General features: G+C 47.6%; 1 protein-coding gene across 2 annotated transcripts in view; it reads left to right on the top strand.

Annotated features, from left to right (window-relative positions):
• Homer2 (homer scaffold protein 2) overlaps positions 1-21,203 on the top strand; it is a 99,121-nt gene that overhangs the window by 46,047 nt on the left and 31,871 nt on the right. For both annotated transcript variants that reach the window (XM_041669911.1, XM_041669834.1), the window contains exon 2: positions 9,224-9,380. In XM_041669911.1, the coding sequence (XP_041525845.1) occupies positions 9,224-9,380 (157 nt within the window). The remainder of the gene's footprint in view (positions 1-9,223; positions 9,381-21,203) is intronic.

A 21,203-nucleotide genomic window follows, 5' to 3' on the forward strand; every position in this document is an offset into this window, starting at 1 on the left:
TTTCAAATAACAGCATCATGCTTCACACAGAGAAGTGTCTTACAGCAGTGAAATGTTCTTGATTCCTTCCTCCAGCCTGTGCACAGTAAGGTACACTGTCTGTCTTTACACTTCCATCTAAGAGTGTGTGCACACACAGCAAGGTACACTGTCTGCTTTCACACTTACATCGAAGAGTGTGTGCCCATATAGCAAGATATGCTGTCTGCCTTCACACTTACAACTAAGAGTGTGTGCACGCATAGCCAGATACACTGCTTTCACACTTACATCTAAGAGTGTGTCACACACGGGGCAGAGTCTTACTAGATGGTTCTGGCTAGCTTGAAACTTGCTGTGTAGACAAGGCTGGTCTCCAGCTGGAGGCGCTTGTCTTGCTCTGCTGCCGGTGCTGGGGTTACAGGCAAGTGTCTCTACGCCTGACCCATCTTGGTATACTAACAGGAGAGCAACAGATCATAAAACTTGACACACTCCAAGGTAAAGTGTGTGTCGGGGGGAGGCAGCAAGATATGATCTCACAGATAAATCCATTGCTACTGATTAATCACACGTATATGTAAATACTTCTGAACAGTATCAGGTGAAACGTCAAAGAAAATTCTAGTTTATTAAGACAGAGTACTTAGTCAGACATCTATTTTTTATTGCAGGTGAATGTAAGATCCCTCAACATTTAAAACTGAGAACATCATTTCCTCATCTTTAAAAAAAAAATCCTCTTTAGTTAAGATTAGAAATCGTGTTGCCAAGTCACAGCCTTGTATAGCAGAGAGTCGGCTATACTGCGTCTCACTGTGGTCTAATATGAAGATCTGTGTGCACAGATGTGTTGTAGCAAGAGGAGGAACACAAACTGTTCCTTCAGCGGCGTTTTTCACGCTCTCAAATTAGGGTGTCCCAGAGATCATTAATCCTCGTGAGGCTGGCAAGTCACCACCTGCTTTTCCAGAAATCATTACTTGGATGTTTTCCAATTCTTGGCTGTGGGGTTCACGTTTTGTGAACTGTGAAATTCTGATTTTTGTATTCCGAGCGTTCTCTACTCACCCTGATTATTTTTAAGACAGGTAGCCCTGATTGGCCTCAGATTCCCTGTGTAGCCAAAGGATGACCTAGAATTTCTGATCCTCCTGCCTCCCTTGCCCAAATACTGTGATCACAGGCGGGCACCGATCATGCCTGTCATAGTCAGTGCTAGGGACTGATCCCAGGACTTCACAGATGCCAGGCAAGCACTCCTTCCATTCAGTCTCATCCTCAGCCCTGGGGTGAGTTCTTTTTAATACAGTGGTTTAGCTATTCAGTATGCTTTCTACAGAATAAAATGATATGTCTACTATAATCCTAAGATACAGCATCTAGTGAGCAGAATGGCCATGCATGCCTAAGGTGGACTATGAGTGCAGGTTACACACCTATGTGAAACTCGTGTGACAGATAAAGTGTGTATCATGTAGCTTCTATGTTATTTTCTAGCAATATTTGGTTAAGAATGCCATTTCTTAAAAGTGTAATTGCATAATTATGGGAACAGAAATCTAAATGCATTTAACATTTTTCTTACATATGTATTATTTTGGAACGCATTTGGAAGAGAAAGTTGCTTTGATATAAATTTTTCGTGGCCCTGAGATAAAGACTGATTTTTTTACCATGGTGTTCAGGATCCATGACTGGCTGTGTCCTGCCCTTGCCTTCATCTTCTGATGTCCCTTTCCGTAAATGCCCTGCAGTCCTAGTGACTGAGATGCTGACCTCTGGCTAGGAGGAAGGGAGTGTGTATGGAGGATGTCTGTGCCGGTGTGGAGAGGGGCCATTTGTACATGGAATGGCGTTGCAGCCTTGCCTCGCCCTCCTCTCGCCTGCTTTCTCACACACCCCCGCCCCACCAAGCTCTAGGGGCTCCTCACATTCTCAGAGGGAGGACGTTTCCCCGTCCACCAATGGAAACACTTGCTTTCCCGCTTGTTTCTCTACTACTGGCTATTCACATCCCAAGGCGTGAGAAGGGATCAGATGTCCTCCCCGGGGCAAACCATGGCCTGTGGAACTTAATTAGACACACATCACAACAGGAGAAGGTGTGCCGAATGCTCTTTACAAGTGGCCAGACACTCCAAGGAATGAGTAGCATCATTAATCAAGCCTGTCATCGTCCATGCCTCCCCTCCCTCGCCTCTTCTACTCTCTGTAACCGGGACCTGAAGGGGAAATCCCCTGTCCGTGGACGAGGAGGATTGATAGCAAATGCTTTTACTCTGAGGTCTCTGATTTATCGGGTGTGACAATTAGCATCTGGTGCTGTGTGTGACCTTAACGCAGTGAGGGAGCTGTGGTCCCCTGGAAGGAGCTCAGCCTGGGTAGGGAGGTGGGCTTCGGGTTCAGGCCTGACCGGTTCAAGTTCCCTGCGTAGTTGTGTGTCCTTGGAACAACTCTGTCCCAGAAAACGATCAGAACCGCCTGTGCTCTGCACACAGTTCCCGGGGCTTCTATTTATAGATTTTGTTCTCGTCCATGAACGTCTGCATATTTGATGACACGTCCCTTTTTGTTTGCTGTTAACTTTGTAATAATATATTTCGGTATCTGATATAGCTAAATATCTCCCATTGTTCTTCATTTTAAGATTTTTTTTGTATTTTTGAACTTTGTTCACAAAATGAGTTTGCTATATGATTGACTTTGTCTGGTTCTAAAATAATCCTGTAATATCTTCACTATATACTTACATATTAATTTAGAGGGATATGACATCTTCATATTGACTTTTTTATGTAAGAATGGGGTATGTCCTATTTATGAGTGTTTTCTCCCATGCACCCTGGAAATATTTATTTTTAATACAGATTTTGCATACTTCTTAAATACATTTCAAGACACTGTACTCCTTTTATTGCATTTGTGAATGGAATTTTTGAAATTTCATTACCATTTCTGTCTGGTTGTTTGTACACATCGGATTATTTTTAAGTCAGTGATCTTATCCTCACCACCTTATAAAAGTTTTCTATTGATGTATACAGTCATTTCTGCCAAGAGTGGTAACCTTACTATTTGGGTTTTCTATGAGAGTAGAACCCCAGTGTGCTTGTAAATTAGATTTTCTGCTTGAGAGAATATGTGAGACTTTCTGTCTGCATCCCCACCTTCTCCTCTTGTATCTCTCTGTCTGTGCTCTGGGTATTTGGCCTCACAGGCAAGGGGCCTGTTAGCCATCTGGAATGCTGGCCAGGGGCCAGGTAAGCAATGCTTCTGGTCCTTGCTTGTATCCTGAGAGTGTAACGTGGTAATGGAGGGCTGGCCAGCATTTACAAAGTCCTAGGCACTATGAAAACAAAACAAACAAAATGAAAATGAATTACACATCAGACCTCATGAGATGCTACAGTAGGACTTGACTCTCTGGCCAGCAGAGAGAGGAGATCTGAGGGTCCAGAGATGGCCCTGGGTGTTGGAGCGGACATAGAAAGCACAGCTTTCAGAGCTGCTATAAGAGGGCTGGGGTAGTTTAATTGTGGAACACTTGCCTAGCATGTGTGAGGCCCTGGCTGCGATTCCCGGTGCTCCCAAACAACAGAAGACCTAAAGGAAAACAACCAAAGGTCCAGGGAGATGGCGCTCTTGCTCATTGGCACAAGGGCCTGAGTTGAGATTCCCCAGAACCAATGTAAAAAGACAGGCTTGGCGGCATGCTCCTAAGCTCAGCAATGGTGTGATGGGAGGCAGGCAGAGACAGGCGGAGCCCTAGGGCTTGTTGGCTAGCTAGTCTGGCCTATGGGGTGAAAAGTTCCAGGCCAATGAGAGACTGTTGGGTCAGATTAAAGGTGAGAGGTACCAGGTGGGAGGTACCAGAGGAATGATCTCTGAGGTTGTCCTTCAAAGCAACGCGCGCACGCACACACACACACACACACACACACACACACACACACGAGAACAGCAGAAGCCAGTTAGGTGACAGGGCAGAGCAGGGCAGGTGGCCTGGAGCCTGTGAATATTCCCAGAGCTTGGAGCTGGCCCTGTGAGGGATGGAGCAAAGAAGCCCATGGTACTGGCTAGTAGGACCTTACCATTGAGCCTGGGGAGACTCTCCTCTAGGTACTACATGGAAGCTTATTTGGAGGAGCTCAAGAGTCAAGACTAAGTAAGGAACCTTATGAGACTCTGAAACGTTTAAATAGCTGCAGAAATAATTTTTGAATCGTTTTTTTGCAATGCAAATCAAACAGAAGTTGGAAAATAAGAATCACGAGGCTTTATGGATTTATGTCAGAAAACAGCCTGGCACTGAGCAAGTGAAAGATTATGACAAGTTAAAACCTCATTTTTCTTTCTTTTCTGCAAAAGAAAAAAAAAAGTAATCGTGCCGTTCTTTTGCAGAATCACTTTGCGTGGAGCCAGAGACCGCTCAGAGCCGAAGCGGTGGCTCTGCCGAGCGGTTTCGTGTTCCAAACGTGCATATGTTGCACAGAGTGTCTAATTATTCTTAGGGACAATTACTGTCAGGTTCCAAAATGTGCTCAATGAGCAGCAATTGGTGTTTATTCAGCTTTTAAAAGCCTGTGCAAGGGAACAGTGGGTTATATTGTCTGCCTGAAGAAGCACTTCGCCACCCGGAAACATCTGCCTTCTATTTAAAGCCGAGGCAAGGAATGGGAGTGTATTTCAGATATACTCCCTGAGCGTCGCACACCAAAGAAAGGGGGATGGAATTGGAGCTGAAGGTGGTTTCTGGGACCCACCCTGCTCTGCTGGTCCCAGATGGGAGGGGCCTGTGGCCTGGTGGGTGGGGAAGTCCCGATTCTGTTGACTTTGCTTACTCTGATGTGGGCACACATTGGACCTGACAGCAATGCCCTAGATACAGCGCTTGAACTTGCTCAGGTGAGGCTAAATGAGCTGTCAAAGTTGGGGTCTGTTTCTCTGAATTTCTCCGCTTCTTGTTGCTTGGCATTAGCGCGTGACCCTGAGTTCTCTATGCAGTAACCGTGTCCACTCCCGGCTGTCGGGAGGATACAGTGAGGCCATTGCCATCTGTGTGCTGTACTGTAAACTTTCTGTGAGGGACAGTGTCTTAGCTATCTATCTCGCTGAGTGAACACGCAGCAGCTTAAACAGACCAAATTCCTGTAGGGAAGAAATCTGGGTGTCCTTAGCTGGGTGCCATCCTGTGCCAGGGACTGTAATCAGGGATGGGCTGAAGTCTCACGGGAAGGCTTCATTGCTGAAAGATCTGGTTTGGAGCTTACATGGTTGTTGGCAGAATTCTGTCCTCTGGGGATATTGGACCAAGGGCCTCAGTTCTCTGTTTGCTGGCTGGAATCTTCTCGGTGTCTTACAGTGTGGGACTCCTAATATTCGGGAAAGCCAGCAAGGGCGAGTTAGTTGAAAACAAATTACAATCCTCTATAACTTAATCACACAGGTGACAACCTACCACCTTTGCTATATTCTGTTGGTTAACAGAAAGAGTCAGACTAAAATTCCAACCTGAAGTTTGAGGTAAGAGGATCCTTCACAAGTTGGAGGACCGTGGGAACTAAGAGGGACCCTGCCTAAAATCCCTGGGCCCCAGGAAGCAAGCAAAGGCGGAAACAAATGACATCCCACCTTCCTGTGAGGGGAAGCCATTACATTGGGAACAACACCAGAGACTGTCTACTGCCCACTGCTACTGTTTTAACTATTCTTACAGGACATGGTTAAGAGGGCATTAAAGTTCCCAGGCCTGCCGCTTACTGTGTGACCCAGGCAGGTCTCCTGGCCATTCTGAGTCTGTCTCCCCACCTGTACCTCGCTGTCTCCACAGGACTATTGTGATCCTAAATGAGAAAGCCCATATGCAGAATGCTAAGCAGTTGGGAAATGTCAGCGCCTGGCTGTTCTTTTCATCCTGGCCTCTTGAAATAACATTAGACTTTTTGAATATCAGAATAGCTCAGAGCTCCTCAGATTGGGTTATTCATGTGGAAATCCCAGGTGGCTTCCTGGGTATAGAGCTTCAGTTCCACTGGATGTGAAGGTCCAGGTCCCATCTGTCCCCAGCCCCCACTACATATACCCCCACCCGCATTTGCTGAGACCTTGGGGCCAAGGAATGCAGCTCTAGGACCTCAGTAGAACCGCAGTTTCTTGGTACAGCGAACCCTCTCAGAATGGGCCTGGTGAAGGTCCCAACAGTGTCCCTCCTGGGCCTCTTCCTGTAGAAGGCTGGCTATGGTGGTGACCATGGCTATGGGTATGTCTAGATGGACCCACCTCTGTATTTCTAGTTGAGGTTCTGAGGACAACTCAGGGCTTTCAGAGTCCAGGTCTCAGAGGGCAGATTTGGAGATGGGGCCTTTGGTCAGAGTGCCAAGTCATGCCAAGCAGACAGCAGGCTACCCTGGCTGTATGGAATCACAAGTTCTACCATCTCACCTCGCCTTCCAGTCTTTCTCCCCACATCTCGCTGTGATTGATGGCTGCACTTACCCGCTGCTGCGGACTTTAAGGCACATAGAAAGTACAGATAGAAAGCCACTGAGGGAACACAGTAGGCTGCCCCGCCTACCTTCTCCCCCTTCCTCCTCCTCTGATTGGGAGCCCCCACCCTCGCCTCCTTTCACCCCCCCCTCCCATCCTTTGCATCCACAGAATTGGTTCTTGGTCCCACTGTTGACCCCCAAAGTTGTAGGAGACCCTTCAGGAGTAGATGAGCCACCAGCAGTCAATTCTGTCATTCTAGGGGAGAGAGACTGGCTGTGGGGACCATGTACTCTATTGTATTTCAAGTCCTTGTAGTGTATAAGGAAAGCACTTTCCATAACAGCTACCTTGTTATAGGTGAGAGCTCAGGTCCTTTATTAGAGAGTCAGGTGCCAGGAGCTTGGGAACTAGTAATTTTAGTAAAAATGGTTATTGCTATCATGAAGGTTATCTTTTAAAAAAAAAGATTTATTGATTTATTATGCATAGTGTTTTGCCTGCATGTATGCCTACAGGCCAGAAGAGGGCGCCAGATCTCATTACAGATGGGTGTGAGCCATCACTTGGTTGCTGGGAATTAACCCCAGTCCTCTGGAAGAGCAGTCAGTGCTCTTAACCACAGAGCCATCTCTCCAGCTCCAACTATCACAAAGACTTAGCAAACTAGTGTCCACACGCTGCATGCTTATCCCCGGCCGCAGCCCCTCTTCCTCAGGGAGGGAGCAGGATCAGCGATCTCGAAAACCTGGGCTCCAACCCCAGAAGGGGCTACAGCTTAGTGCCCTAGGAGAGTGCAGCAGAGATTTGGTATGAGTTAATGTGCCAACTTCTCCGTAGTGACAGCTGCTCATCCCTCCTTCCTCTCACATACGCAGACTGTTGCATGAGAACGTGGTTTTCTCTCTCGTGTTGTGTTTCGATGATTAGGAAACTACACTGCCTGCTTGTGAGGGGCACAGCTGGGCCCTCCAGACGGCAGTCTTCCCGGCATCACAGCCATGAGTGTGTGCTCCGCACAGCTTGGCCTCTTTTTTTTTTTTTTTTTTTTTTTTTAGCCATAAGTATTTATTAAGGAAGAGGGAGAGAGAAAGAGGGATAGAGAGAAAGAGAGAGAGAAGAGATAAAAGGCACAGCTTGGCCTCTTGACAGCAGATGCCGGAATCTTCCTTTGGTTCCCACAGCTGTCGCCCAGCCTCTGGAAGGCTGTGGGTTTGGGAGGAACCAAGCGAGTGAACGTGAGGGTGACTGCAGGAAAGGCCCACGCTCACGCTTTCCTGCTCCCAGGGCCTAGAGAGGAGCAGGCACGCCAGCCTCTGCTGCTCTTCAGGAACACCAGCTCTAGAAGCGGCTCTGGTTGCGCTGTATTCATACTGTGCTCTTCCAGAAGTTTCTGTGTTGCTCTAGCCCTGTGCCGTTAGCCATGATATTCTCTGACATCCCTCGTATGAGGCTCGAAGAGTAAATTGCTTTCCTAGAATAAAGTTTGCCCTTGAGAGCTGTGTTTCCAGTAATAATGAGTCTTCCGCAGGTGCTGTTGGTGGAGGGGGTGGGGCAGGGCTCAGAGGCTCTTCTCCTCAACATCTCCCCACGGAGAGCACAACAGAGACTTCCTTGTCCTCTGAACTTCTGACACTGCTGTCATATTTATCATCTTGTTGACATTGTTGGGATTTTTAAAAATTAATTTGACTAAACCAGAATCAAGCCTTCAGATTTAATTTTGTGTCTTTAATCAATACTTATAATAGCCCTTTTTTTCCACTTTATTTTTGCATGCTGGTTCTCCCTCCCCGTTTTTGTCTTATTTTGAGCACTTAAAAGAATTTTTGAGATAGTTTGTTTATAAAGCTTTTCTTCAAAAAGCAGATTTTGTGATGAGTATGTTTCATTTTTCTGTGGCTTTGTTAGGCAAGTCCCTCAGAGTATGGCTGTAGCAAATTCTATTCCAGCTTTAAAGTCTTTCTTAGTAATGCCAGTTGAATTCTTTACTAAACAGAAAGAAACATAGATGATGTGTTAACTTGTGCTAATATCTTTAGCAGTCTCAGGAAACGATCACAGGCATATAGGAAGAAAAAGACAGCAGTTCAGCGTCAGACCAGAGGGGAGAGGGGATCGGTGAAGCGTAAACCTAACGGAAGGTCTACGCAAAACACCTTAAACCCAGATGGAAGGTCTGCACACACTGTGAAGGCTCCTCTGAGCTGTAAGGCCCTTCCTAGGTGCAAAAGCAAACTGACAATTCTTCCAAGGATATAAAATAGTTCGACCCTTCAAAACACTCCCTCAAATTTGAGAAATACTCAGATGAAACATTAAGCTTCAAATGGTTTACAAAATCTTAAAATTAATGCAAAATCTCCCAAAATAAATTTGTTAAAATGTTTCTAAGATTAATTAGAAACCCTCACCCCTACAAATGCCAATAGGATGTCAGAGAGAAAACAAAACAAAAAACAGGACACTTGACAGGGATGAAAAACTCTGAATGAAGACTTTCATTTTAAACCAATTGCTCATTAGGCCAGGTGCCCGGCAGCCTCGAGGTTGCCACTAAGTGCAGTGCGGGTTTGTGGGCTACAGAACCTACTCACAGGGTAGCTCTCCCTCCTCCCTGCTCTGATTGTTCTCAGGCAGATGGATCTTTGCCGACAAGCTATTTAAAGTCGTCTGAGACGGTGGGTGGCCTAAAAATCATAACTGAAACATTAGGTCAAGTTTCATTGGCTCACACACATCTGTCCTGTTTCAGAGAACAGCCCGTCTTCACCACGCGAGCGCACGTCTTCCAGATTGACCCCAGCACCAAGAAGAACTGGGTGCCCGCGAGCAAGCAGGCCGTCACTGTGTCCTACTTCTACGATGTCTCCAGGAACAGCTATCGGATCATCAGCGTTGATGGAGCCAAGGTACTGCCCCGCCAGACCGTCTTGACATCCTCCCTTGGTTTTGTCCAGAGCAGTATGGTACCTTTGAAAGATGGGGGGGAAGGCTGTATTCCCAACACTCTGTCTTATCCCAGAGCTTACCATAATGTCTGCGTAATCACACATCTTGCTCTTTCTTTTCTACCTAAAATCATACGAGTGAGTGAAAAATAGATTTCCCCGTTACCCCACTGTCTTCCTAATTAACATTTTAATACCCGTGCAGTGATTACATTGAGGGCCTATCGTGATCTTAATTTCTTTACAATGTCTTCAGTTTCTTGCTGTTGCAGATACTAAGCATTCCCATGTAGTGAATAACCTCAGTTGTTGATTATATACCTATTGCTTCCTTTGGACTGTTTCCTTGGGGTAGATTCCTATAGGTAATATTACAGGTCTTGCTATTAACCCTGTGTGGCCCTGTGTGCATGCATGCGGCCAGAACACTTTCCCTAAGCTTCTTTCCTGCAGCCCATGTGAGGGTGCTGGTTTATTCCACCGTGGTAATCAATGAGTATTTCCTCTAATCTGGTTCTGGTATTATTAGGCATGGGAATTGGTTTTCATTAAATAATTTGGGAGTATTTCTTTTTTTTTAAGAGTAGGATGATGTTATGTACTCCAGGCGAGATGTGAGCTAGAGGTGATCCTCCTGCCTCAGTCTCCTACATGCTGGCATGACAGGCATGTACCATCATATTTGACTTAGTATTTCTTACGGTACTTTTTGTTCCTGGTATTCCATTATTTTTGCTCCTTATCGGTATTTTTGCCGTACTATTTGAGGAAAGAGAATGAAGGAATGCCAGCAAAAGTACTCCTATGTCTTTGAAATTAAATAAACCTCTGCATTGTAGTCTGTCTGTCTGTAGTCTGTGTCCACTGTGCGAGTTATTTTTCTATGTGTCACCTGATATCCAGTGTGTTTGAAGGTAAAATCCCCTTTTTACCGTCTACACCAATCTCTATTTTTATTTTCTAGTATCTATAAAAACCAGAGTTTGTCTTCTAGTTTTGTTTTGTTGTGTGTGTGTGTGTGTGTGTGTGTGTGTGTGTGTGAACTTTTGCCAGGCAGTGGTGGCACATGGCTTTAATCCCAGCACTCAGGAGGCAGAGGCAGGCGGATCTCTGAGTTCACCGCCAGCCTGGTCTACAGAGCAGATTCCAGGACAGCCAGGGCTACACAGAGAAACCCTGTCTCAAAACAAAGAAAGAAACAGCAAAACAAAAACAAGCAACAACAAAAACCAAAAAACCAAACCAAAGAAACCCACAGCTCTTGTCATAGTCATCCCTGCAGCATCCCTGCAGCTGGCCGCTCCTGTTCTACTGCCCGTGGTCCCCTGTGGATTCTGCCTCTAGGTCAGCTTTCCTAGACAACAGGAGGTAAAGAATTGAGAGCTGAGCAGTACTGCCTCCTTTAGAAGATCCCCCAGGTAAGACGTGAGACCCGCCAGGGCTTCCACGTCTGTTTCAGGCCCCAGCTTTCCTCCCAGTGTCTCCTTTGGGCTTTCATTCAGCCCCGTGATATCTAGAGCTGAAGCTGAGTGGTCTCCTGGCCCTCTCTTTCTCTTCCAATTTCCACAGCCCTTCCTCCCTCAGCAAAGGACCCAAACTGTCCTCACTTTTTATAGCTGAGGTCCAGGTCCAGGTAGTGAGGTATACTCTGAGGAGGCGTGGCAAACGGTGCTGGCGTCCTGTCCCCACACCAGCAGGTCCTGATTTGCTGGGTTGGCTCAAGGATCACTCTGACAAGCAGAGAAGCATTTCCTGACATTTTCCAGGCAGGGACTGTGTGGCCCTTGTCATTTCAGAGAACAGCAGTCGGTCTGATGAACTTTCGATGAGACTAAGGAAATAGTTCTCCCACCCAAGCAGCTGAGATAGACCGTCGGGGACGTGGTAAGGGGTAGCCAGTAGCAAGGAACTGTGACAATGGCGGACTTGTAACAGCGCCTCGTTTGTAACGAAGGACTGCTATCCGAACGATGCCTTGATTTTATAAGTTTTATAAAATAAGTTTTAGCTTATTTTCACTTCTGGGAGGCACAGCGGGGCTGCAGCTGTAATTACCTCTTCCCTGTGCTTCTGAGCCGGAGCCTCTTGGGCTCTTTCCAGGGTGTTCTGATGGGGATGGAGAATCGGGCTGACCTGCTCGCTTTCATCTGTAGGTTCTGTCAGTACGGCTGCCATCCTCAGGTGGGTTTGCACTCGGAGTTATCCGAGGATTTACTGGACTTAGCTCTAGATAAAGCAGCGTCCTTACAGCACAGTGTGTTGGTTATTAGCGAGGCTTTTTAGGAATTTGTCAGACTGTCAGCCACTGAATCATTCTGCCTCTGCGGTTCCTGCAAACTGTGGCAGCGTGGTGGAGTCCAGGCCAGCTGAAGTGGCTCGGAGGAGTCAGATGGGTGCGGGAAAGTGAGCAGTGTGGTAATTGTAGAGTAGAGATAACTCAGGATATCCACTGAGTTAGAGAGGCACTCGGGACTGGAAACGTAGACCGGGTAGCACCACTGAAATCCAGAGACCGAGACTGAGCGTCTCAGGCTCCCTCCCGGCCGTGTCTCCTGTTACATTGTGTTCTGGAAGTCCACCTAGGGTTCCAGCTTTACCACTGCAGTGCAGAGCCTCGTCTGGCAAAGGAAGCAGAAGGCTAGGAAGTGTGGGAATGAGTTAGACTTAGTCCCTGAGTCACTACCCTTGCAGCCAGGAGCTGGGGACAGGGGCATGTCTGGTCTGAGTAGTACTAGATGTCGTTCCAACACTACCACAGCCCAGCTGGACTCTCCCTTGTCTCCACAACATCTAAGGGAACCTGCTTCCAGCTTCCACAATTAGGTGGGGGGTAGAGACAGAGCCTCAGACCACAGTAGCTATTACTACCCACCTTGTCCTTCTCTGCCCAATCTGAAGTCTGGATGTCTCGATCCCCAGCTCCTGCTCTGTCTGAATACTCTAGATTTCTTGCCTTCCTTGCTGTGGCTGCAATAATGTAGTATGCTGAGCTGATTGCTCGGCACTGTGCTGGCCTGAGGCCGCCACTTCTTCTTGGCTCTGGTCTGTAGTCTCCCCCCAACATCTCTGTGCAATCAGAAGGGCTCGTTTCTCCCGGTTTGTGAACATGCGTTGTGGTTCCATGTTCACTTAGGACTTACATCCCACAAATCCCACGAATCATACATGCAAGGCCCAGGTACCTGCCTGTGGGCTGACTCCGGCAGGGATGCACTCATGCCCTGGGGAATAATCATGACTGTCTTATCACGCCGCTTCTGCTGCGTTCTCCAGCACATGAAAATGACTGTTTTATTTAGGACCTTTGATTGGAAATGTTGATCTGAACTGGGAACCATGTCTCAGCTCATGGGCCGTACCTCGATTACCCAAGGCAGGCCTAGGTCCTGCTTCTCTTTGTTGGCCTGGACATGTCAAACCTGTGGTCTCTAACTCGTGCTTGGCATGTGTAGGCCGGCTGTGCCTCCCAGGGCACGGGATATTGCTTACTAGGAAAGCATCCTGTCTCGTCCCTATTGGATGGAGAAGATGTACTTTTGTTACAAGTTGCTAGGACAGAAAGGGACTCATTTTGAGCTAAGGCCACACCAGATGCAGTGGCTGCATGAACTCATTTGCTGGAAGAGCACAGGCTCTCATGGAGGAAGGGGCTGGAACCAGCAGCAGAGCTGCTGTTATCCTGTCCCAGGCACGGCAAGTGCCTCTTCCCTGAGGTGACCAGAGGGCCTCCCCTACCTGAGAGCACACGGGGTGCTTACTGCAGGACAATCCCGTTCCACCCTGTTCTTCACTTTCCTGAACCATGAAGACATTTCCATTCAGGCACGGTATGGCATGTGTCCCTTCCAGTGTGGCCTAAAGACATGGCCTGCTGAGAGCCCTGCTGTGTTCTACCTCAGCATTCCCCAAGCCCTGGGAGGTGATGTGGGTCCCATGTCTTTGTGTGGGACTCTTGGATACTTGTTCCCTGCATGTGAGCTTGGGAAGAGGTATACTTGGGGTGGTTTACTTGTCTCAGAGCCAAGCTACAGTGGGTAGCACCATAGACATGATGGGGGTGGAGCTGTGATGGGGTGTAGCTGTGATGGGGGTATAGCTGTGATGGGGTGTAGCTGTGATGGGGGGTGTAAGCTGTGATGATGTCAGGTCTGGCTATCCCTGTCTGGGTGTGTATTAGAAGGATAGTGAGCAAGGGCCTGGCCACTGCCAAGGGCAAGCCTGTTAACTGCTATTGGACAGATGGGGGCCACAGAGTTACTGAGCCTAATTCCCAGCTCCTTAGAGCACTGACGTGGGCCGTGGCTATCACAGTACCCACACGATTTGTGGTGAGCGTGCACAGAATGGCCGGCTCCGTGATGAAGCTTCATCCCCAGAGCACATGCTAATTGAGCCATCGCAGCTTCAGTTTCACTGTGGGTTTAGAACTCTTTGTGGACCAAGTTCATCACTGCCGTCCTTGTGAGAAGCTGCCTGCGCCTGTAGGCAGGGCTTGCCTGGCGCAGGTGCTTCTCCCAGGGACTCTGGATGACTCTCCTGCCCTTGGCTCCTGGCTATTTATGGGATCACAGGAAATCTACATTAGCAGAGACCTGAGAGGCCGTCTGTTCTACAAATATTAGCAGTGCTCACTGTGCCAAAAGTTCTGCCTGACCGTGGTGGTTCAAAGGAGAGAAGCAGCTGGAACCCTAGAATGCTTAGGGTATTCTAGGAATGGAAAGTTGTTTTCAAAAAACACAATCAGGAGTCAGTAACATGGCTCAGCAGGTAAGGGTGCTTGCTTGCCAGTCTTTGAAGTCTCAGTTTGGTCCCTGAGACCCACACGATGGAAGGCAAGAGCCAGCTCCCAAAAGTTGTCCTCTGACCTCCATAAATGCACAGTAGCGTGCATGTACTTCCTCCCCCTCTCTTTCTCTCTCTCTGTCTCTCTCTGTCTCTGTCTCTCTGTCTCTCTCTCTCTCTCTCTCACACACACACACACATAGGTGTAATATTAAAAAACAAAAAACAAAGGTTCTATCTTCTCTCCACCATTATAATTTCCTCTTTTGAAAAAATATCGAGCCCCTTTGTTAAGAGAGTGAGTTTCTGGAATGTTCAGACCACACAGTAGGTTTTCTATGAATGTCAGATTTCTTTTCTTCCATCTCTGAGGCATGAAGGAGACAAAGGACAGGAAGGAAGCATCTTGCTAATCCACGTTGGGAGCGGGCAGCCACTTTCTGGTTGCTGTACCGTGTGTAGCCTCTCATGTGTAGAACAACTCTCAACTAAGCTCTTCCAGCCTCCAGCTTCATCTTCCCAGCTGGCCTTCTTCCAAGACCCTGTCACCGTGTTTGGGGCATCCTAAGAACACTTGATTCAAGTGCCCTGCTGGGACTGGATCTTTCATCAGTGCCCCGGTCCACGTGGAAGTTGCAGAGAGAACTCTGGAGGTGTTTGGAGGAGTCGGCAGCCCACCTTAAAGTCTGTGCGTGGGATGCCTTACAGAGGAGACCCTCTCCCCACTGGGCGTGGGCTTCTCCCCCAGTCATCTCTTCCCTTGTGCCCTGGAGGCCCGCTCTTCCCTGTCTGTCAGCACATCCTCATTCTCCTCCCACTCCAGCGCCATCTCTGCCTCCGTCTTTGTGTTTGTCACCTGCTCTTCCTCACTTGTGTCTTGCTGGCAGTTCTCTGCCCCAGGCTTCTTGTCCCCTTCCTCTGTGACCTTCCCACTTCTGTGACCCCTTCCTTGCTTGCCCCACAGTCTCCTTGAGCCCCACCTTTCCTCTAAGATTAGATTCTACAAGTACAGCCCCTCTGTCCTCAGTGTGACTTGCCAGTGTCTCGGGCTACATCCTCCTCTCACCCTGAAGACGAGCCTCCCTAACAGTTCTGTTACAGGCTTGAGTAACAGTTAACGTTGATGTATTAATACTAAAGTGGCCCCTCATGCATCTCCTACTCAGTTGACATAGGTCCCGTAGCACAAAGGCCCTGTATACAACTCAAAAAGCTCATGGCAGATCAAAAGAAACACAGCAAAGCACTGAACACACCAACCTACAAATGCCCCAGTTCACACTGTGTTAAACACACCAACCTTCTGAATTCCCCAACTCACACTCATTGAATACACCAACCTTCTGAATGCCCCAGTTCACACTGCATTGAACACACCAGCCTACTAAATGCCCCAGTTCACACTGCATCAAACACACCAGCCTACTGAATGCCCCAGCTCACACTCATTGAACACACCAGCCTACTGACTGCTCCAGCTGAGCCGCACAGGTGCTGCGAAGTGCTGATGTCCACCGTGTGAACACAGGGCTGATGGTAGCACACCGCTGCTGTCCAGCAGAGGACCATGCTAGGTATCACCAGCTGGGAAAGATCAAAACTTAGGGGCTTTGGTATAGCTCTTAACCTGCACGCCTAATGCCCTGCGTTTCTAACCCAGCACTGCAAAAATACAACAAATAAGAATTTGAAGTATGATTTCTAATGAGTATGAATTGCTTTCATACCATGATAAAGTCGATGACTCTTAAGTAGAAATATTTTAAGTTGGGAAGTGACCGTATTCCAGAAGTGTGTGTGGGCTTCTGCCTAATCACACGCTCTCCGTTCACCCAACAGAGATTTTCCTGTCCTGTTGCCGTGTGTGTGTGTGTTCCAGAGGTTGGAAGGCTTTTCAACAAGCCAGAGAGTAATTTCTTTTATGATCCCTTGCAGCTTTTCTGCTTTTCCTTTGTGGCAAGAAAATGGTCATAGACGATATGTAAATGGTCAGCTATAACCCAGTAAAACTCTAAAAACTAGTCTGCTTATTGGATTTGGCCTGAAGATTATAGTGTGTTGACCCCTGATGTAAATAGTATGTTGTTTATTTTATCTGGTTCTGGCTTTTATACAATAGACATGCCTTATGTGTTCTTGATGAGATCCTTATAAAGAAGAACACAGGCTGTGTTTCGTGACTGACCCATGGCAATGTCCACGGCTGTGGTTGATTCTCCTGCTAGACAGCATTTCCTATGGGCATGCTACGGTTCATGATACGCCCGCCCTGCTGGTGGGGGGTGCTGCTTCTGCACACGCTGCCCCTTGAGCACTCCTGTACATTCCCCATGCTCAGAAGTGGAGTTGTTAAATATTGAGAACCCAGCCTCATTGCTCCATACTCCTGCCCAAACCCTTGATGGTATCTGACTTACTTTGACTGTGCTGATCATATATTTCCACACTGCTAATAAAGCTGGGCTGGGAAGTTCTGTCTGTCAGCCTTCCCTAGCTCTGTGTTCTCCCAGGAGCACGTTATCGCTTGCCCATAACTAAACTGCCCTCAGTCCCTTAAGTTTGCATCTCTTTGTCCTGAACCTCAGGCTGTCCCTCCTGCCCACCCAGCTGCACAGGGCACTCACCATTGTGACCCACAGCAGATTAAAAGGCCTTTTGGAGGGCCTGGAGAGATGGGTCAGTGGTTAAGAGTACTTGACTGCTCTTCTAGAGGGCCTGAGTTCAATTCTCAGCAACCACGTGGTAGCTCACAATCTGTAATGGGATCAGATTCCTTCTTCTGGTGTGCATGAAGACAGAATATTCATATACATAAAGTACATAAATAATTTCTTTTTTTAAAAAAAAGTCTTTTCAGCTGGGTTTGGAGGTACATGTCTATAATCCAACACCTGGAAGTCTAAGTCAGGAGGCTCTCGAGTTCAAGGCCAGCCTGGGCTACAGCAAGGTGCTTTTTCAAAAAACAGAATCGTCGTTTTTCTAAAGGTCTTTCTGTCTGTGCTCACGCTCTTTCCTTCCTTCCTCCATGCCTGAGAAGGGCAAGAGCCAAAGCTCAGAGTCACCAGGAGAAATACAAAGCCTTCTAGGTGCAAACACGGTCAGCCGGGAGGGACAGGCAGAGCCTGGTAGGGGCAGGCGCAGAAGGAGCAGGCCCTACCGGACAAGGCCGTGCAGCCAGGGGCTGTTCCCATGTCAGTGGCAAGAAAAGGAAGAAGATTCCAAGACTGGGGATATTTTGACAGCATGCTTGCAGGGGTGTCTCTCTCGCTGCCCCTGCGGAGGTGGATGTTGTAGGTTTTCTGGGAGGGTAGCCAGCCAGCTGTCTCACCTACTGCTTTGGCTGCGACAGTGCTCAGACTAACCACCCCGGTAGTTAAAGCACAGGAAAGCGACGCTGTAGTGCTGATTAGTAGCCTTCCTTGCCACCGTTTCTTTTCTCTCCTCCCCTTCCTTCCTTCCTTCCAGATCTAGGAAGTCTCAGAACCTTGGGTAAATGGTTCAGAACCAGCTAAGGCATCTGAAGCCCGCAGGGAGCCAGCGTGAGCAATTCACTTTCCCCCTCCTGGCTCTCCTCCAGCTCGTAGATAAGGGCGCTGGCACCTTCATGCTGACGACAGGGACCGGTAACTACAGACCTTTTAATGAGGAATGAGGAGGATGCTTGCAGCTCCCTCTGCAAAATCCTCACGAGTTCTGCAAGGTCAGCATTTTGTATCCCAAGGACGAACAACCCTTTTGTTACCAGGGAAGTGCACAGTATAATTGTACGGGTAGGAGGATGTCCTGGAGTTAGAGACGGAGACACAGGACCCATGGAGACAGGCGGGAAGGAGACAGGAGGAGTCTGAGGTTATGAGCTGCAGTTCAACAGCTCCTTGTTCTGTTTTCCATGACGTGCTACAGATGGAAGAGGAGGGAGATGAGCAGGTGGCGAGTACTCTTGGAATTCCTGCTTTGAATGAATACAGGGCGTTCCTGGACTTGGAGAGTAGCTGGGCTTAAACCCTGTCCAACAAACTAGACTGACATTGCCTGAGCCTGGTTTGGCTCAGTAGGCCATGAGCAACAACCTTATGAGAGATTGCATGCTTCCCGTAAACATGGCAGAATAATGTCCCAGCACATCGTGAAATGTTTGTCCTGATTCAGCACTTAGCTTCTAGGTGAATTATGTAGCTTCTCATGGGCCGGGGTTCTCTCTGGTAACAAGTGGAAGAAATATGACTTTGGGGAGCAGTACTGGGGACATGAACACATGAAGCAAGCACTGTGCTACGTCCCTGTCCCCACAAATGTGATTTGAATGCATCAAGGATCTATAGAACGTTGAGGGCTAGAAAGACCAAAATTCCAGAGAGATGGGCCCGCTCAGCCAAAATGGGTGGATTTCCTCCTATAGACATTTGCCAATTCTGGATACAGGCTGACAGCTGGGGCTGGGCCCTGGCAGACATCCTGCTGAGGGAGAGAATCAGCACTTAGCAGTGGCCAAAGAAATGAAACTGAGATTGAGGAACTTCAAAATGGTCGGCTCCATTCTCCCCCACCCAAGACATTTTCTTAAGTTACAGTGTACAGTGTAAAATACACAAAACCATGAAGGCCTCAGAGAGAGCAGAGAACGGATGCAGGGATAATGGGCTCCGTCATACCCTGTCACCTGGACACTTAAGGACTGGGGCAGTTCAAGGCTGTACGCAGAGCTGGGCCCTGCAGAAATGCTTCTACGGGTAGAGAGACCAGTGGAGATCTCGACGGTCACATTGCTTAAATGGCAGAGGGCAGACTTGAGTAACCCCAAGCACATGGCGCCTTCACAGTTTGCTAGCTGGGTGGTGGGACGCGTGTATAATCCCAGCACTTGGTAGGTAGAGGCAGGGCATCAGGAGTTCAAGGCCATGCTCAGCTATGTAGAAGGTCTGAAGCCAGTATAGGAGGGTGGCCTAGTTGGGAAGGTCTGTGGAATTAACAAGCTATAAAAGCAAGCTGATGGGGCTGGAGAGATGGCTCAGAGGTTAAGAGCATTGCCTGTTCTTCCAAAGGTCCTGAGTTCAATTCCCAGCAACCACATGGTGGCTATAACCATCTGTAATGGGGTCTAGTGCCCTCTTCTGGCCTGCAGACATACACACAGACAAAATATTGTATACATAATAAATAAATAAATAAATAAATAAATATTTAAAAAAAAATAAAAGCAAGCTGAAAACTTCTCAAGGATAGTCCTGACTCTCCACAGTCCTTCAGGGCAGAGGAGATAAAGATCTCTCTGTTGAACTCCTTAAAGAGCCTGTCCTAAGTCCAGGAGTGAACCAAAGTTAGACTGAGTCCCATGGGAGCTGACACCCAACCTGACCCAGTCCGGCTCGGAGATGAAGGGATTTCCTGTCTGCCTAATTCATCCAGCCGAGAGGAAGGGGAACGTGCTCTGGCAGATGGTCACATTCTATGGAGTCTTTGCATTCAGCATGAGATTTAAAAACAAAAAAGACTAGACCTGCAGAAATCTGGGACCATATGAGGGGAAGCCCAGATAATGAAAGATTCAGAGATGGTCCAGCTGTTAGTGTTTTCATCAAGGATTTTGAAATAAATACATCAATTTATTGAGGAAACAGAGAGGAAATGAACAAAACGGGCAAAGGGAAGACTATCCTCAGAGATTTAGAATATTGATGGATTGGTTTTGATTAAGACAAGATCTCACAAAGTGGACCCTAACTGACCTGGAACTCAATTTGTAAATCAGGGAACCTCAAATTCTCATATCTTTTTGCCTCTACCTCCCAATTGCTGGAATTAAAGGTGTACTCTACCATGCCTGGTTTTGGAATATATTTTTTTCTAATATTGAATATGCTAGATTTTAAAAATAACTCAGTGGAGGCAGGAATGGTGGTGAATCTCAGAACTGGGGAGGCTGAAGAAGGCGGATGATGGTGAGTTCAAGGCTAGTCAGAGCTACCAAGCAAAACTAGCTAACCAATTAAAACTCCTCCATTCTCTTTGTTCCTCTCTCGCCCCCACCCCCACAAGGTACTGAGTGGGTAGATTTTACAGCAGATATACTATATCAACCGCCAAGAAAACAGATCAATTAAAAATGCTCAGATCGGGGCCTGGAGAAATGGCTTAGTGGTGACAAACACATAGTGTTCTTCCTTGGGACCCGTTTTCAAAGCCCAGCACCCATGTTACAGCAGCCTATTACTCCTTCTCCAGCTTCAGGGCACCCAGCACTTTAACTTCCACAGGCACCTATGCTTGCAGGCATTCCGTCTTTCCCAACACATATACATAGTTAAAAATAAGAAGTAAATCTTTTAAAAAATGCCTCAATTAAACCACAGAGAACCAAGAGAGAAGAGCAGTGGCAATCGGTCAACATAAAACAGGCCTGACACACTCATAAGGTCTAGCGCAAGTATAGCTGGAGTTGTGGAAAGAGGCAAGGAGAAAAGACGGCACAGGAGCAATCTGTGAAAAGAATGGCTGGGAGCTCCCCAAAGTTGCTAAGTTCATAGGTCAAAGAAACCGAGCTGATCCCCAAGCAGGATGAATAGGTCTTGCCCTTGAAATCAGTTAACCGCGACCTTCTAATGGCTTGCTGGTTTGTGACCTTGAACAAGCCACTTGACTTTGTTGAGCCTCAGTTTCCCCTTATTTAAAGATAAGATTAGATGAAATAACTTAGAAACTGTTTAGTTTTAAAGAGCTATTGCAGCGTGGCGAACTCTGAGAAAGCCTGAGAGCCGTGCGCTACGCTCAGGGCAGCCTCCATCTACTGGCATCCAGAGAACCCCTAAGGATATGGATGTGACCAACCCAGCGGCCATCTAGTGAGCACTGCATTGATTGCCTCAGAACATTGGACAGTAACTTCATGGCAGCCATTCTGTTAACCAGAAATACAAAGCTAGAAAACACATAGACCGCATGGACCCTTCACTTCTTTCTTCATTTGAGGCCAAGGGGTGGTAACAGCCAGCGCCAGGCCCCTGA

This window comes from Microtus oregoni, unplaced genomic scaffold, assembly GCF_018167655.1.
Source record: "Microtus oregoni isolate MIOR12 unplaced genomic scaffold, Mior012 000000F_ref0000247, whole genome shotgun sequence".
NCBI classification, from domain to species: Eukaryota; Metazoa; Chordata; class Mammalia; order Rodentia; family Cricetidae; genus Microtus; species Microtus oregoni.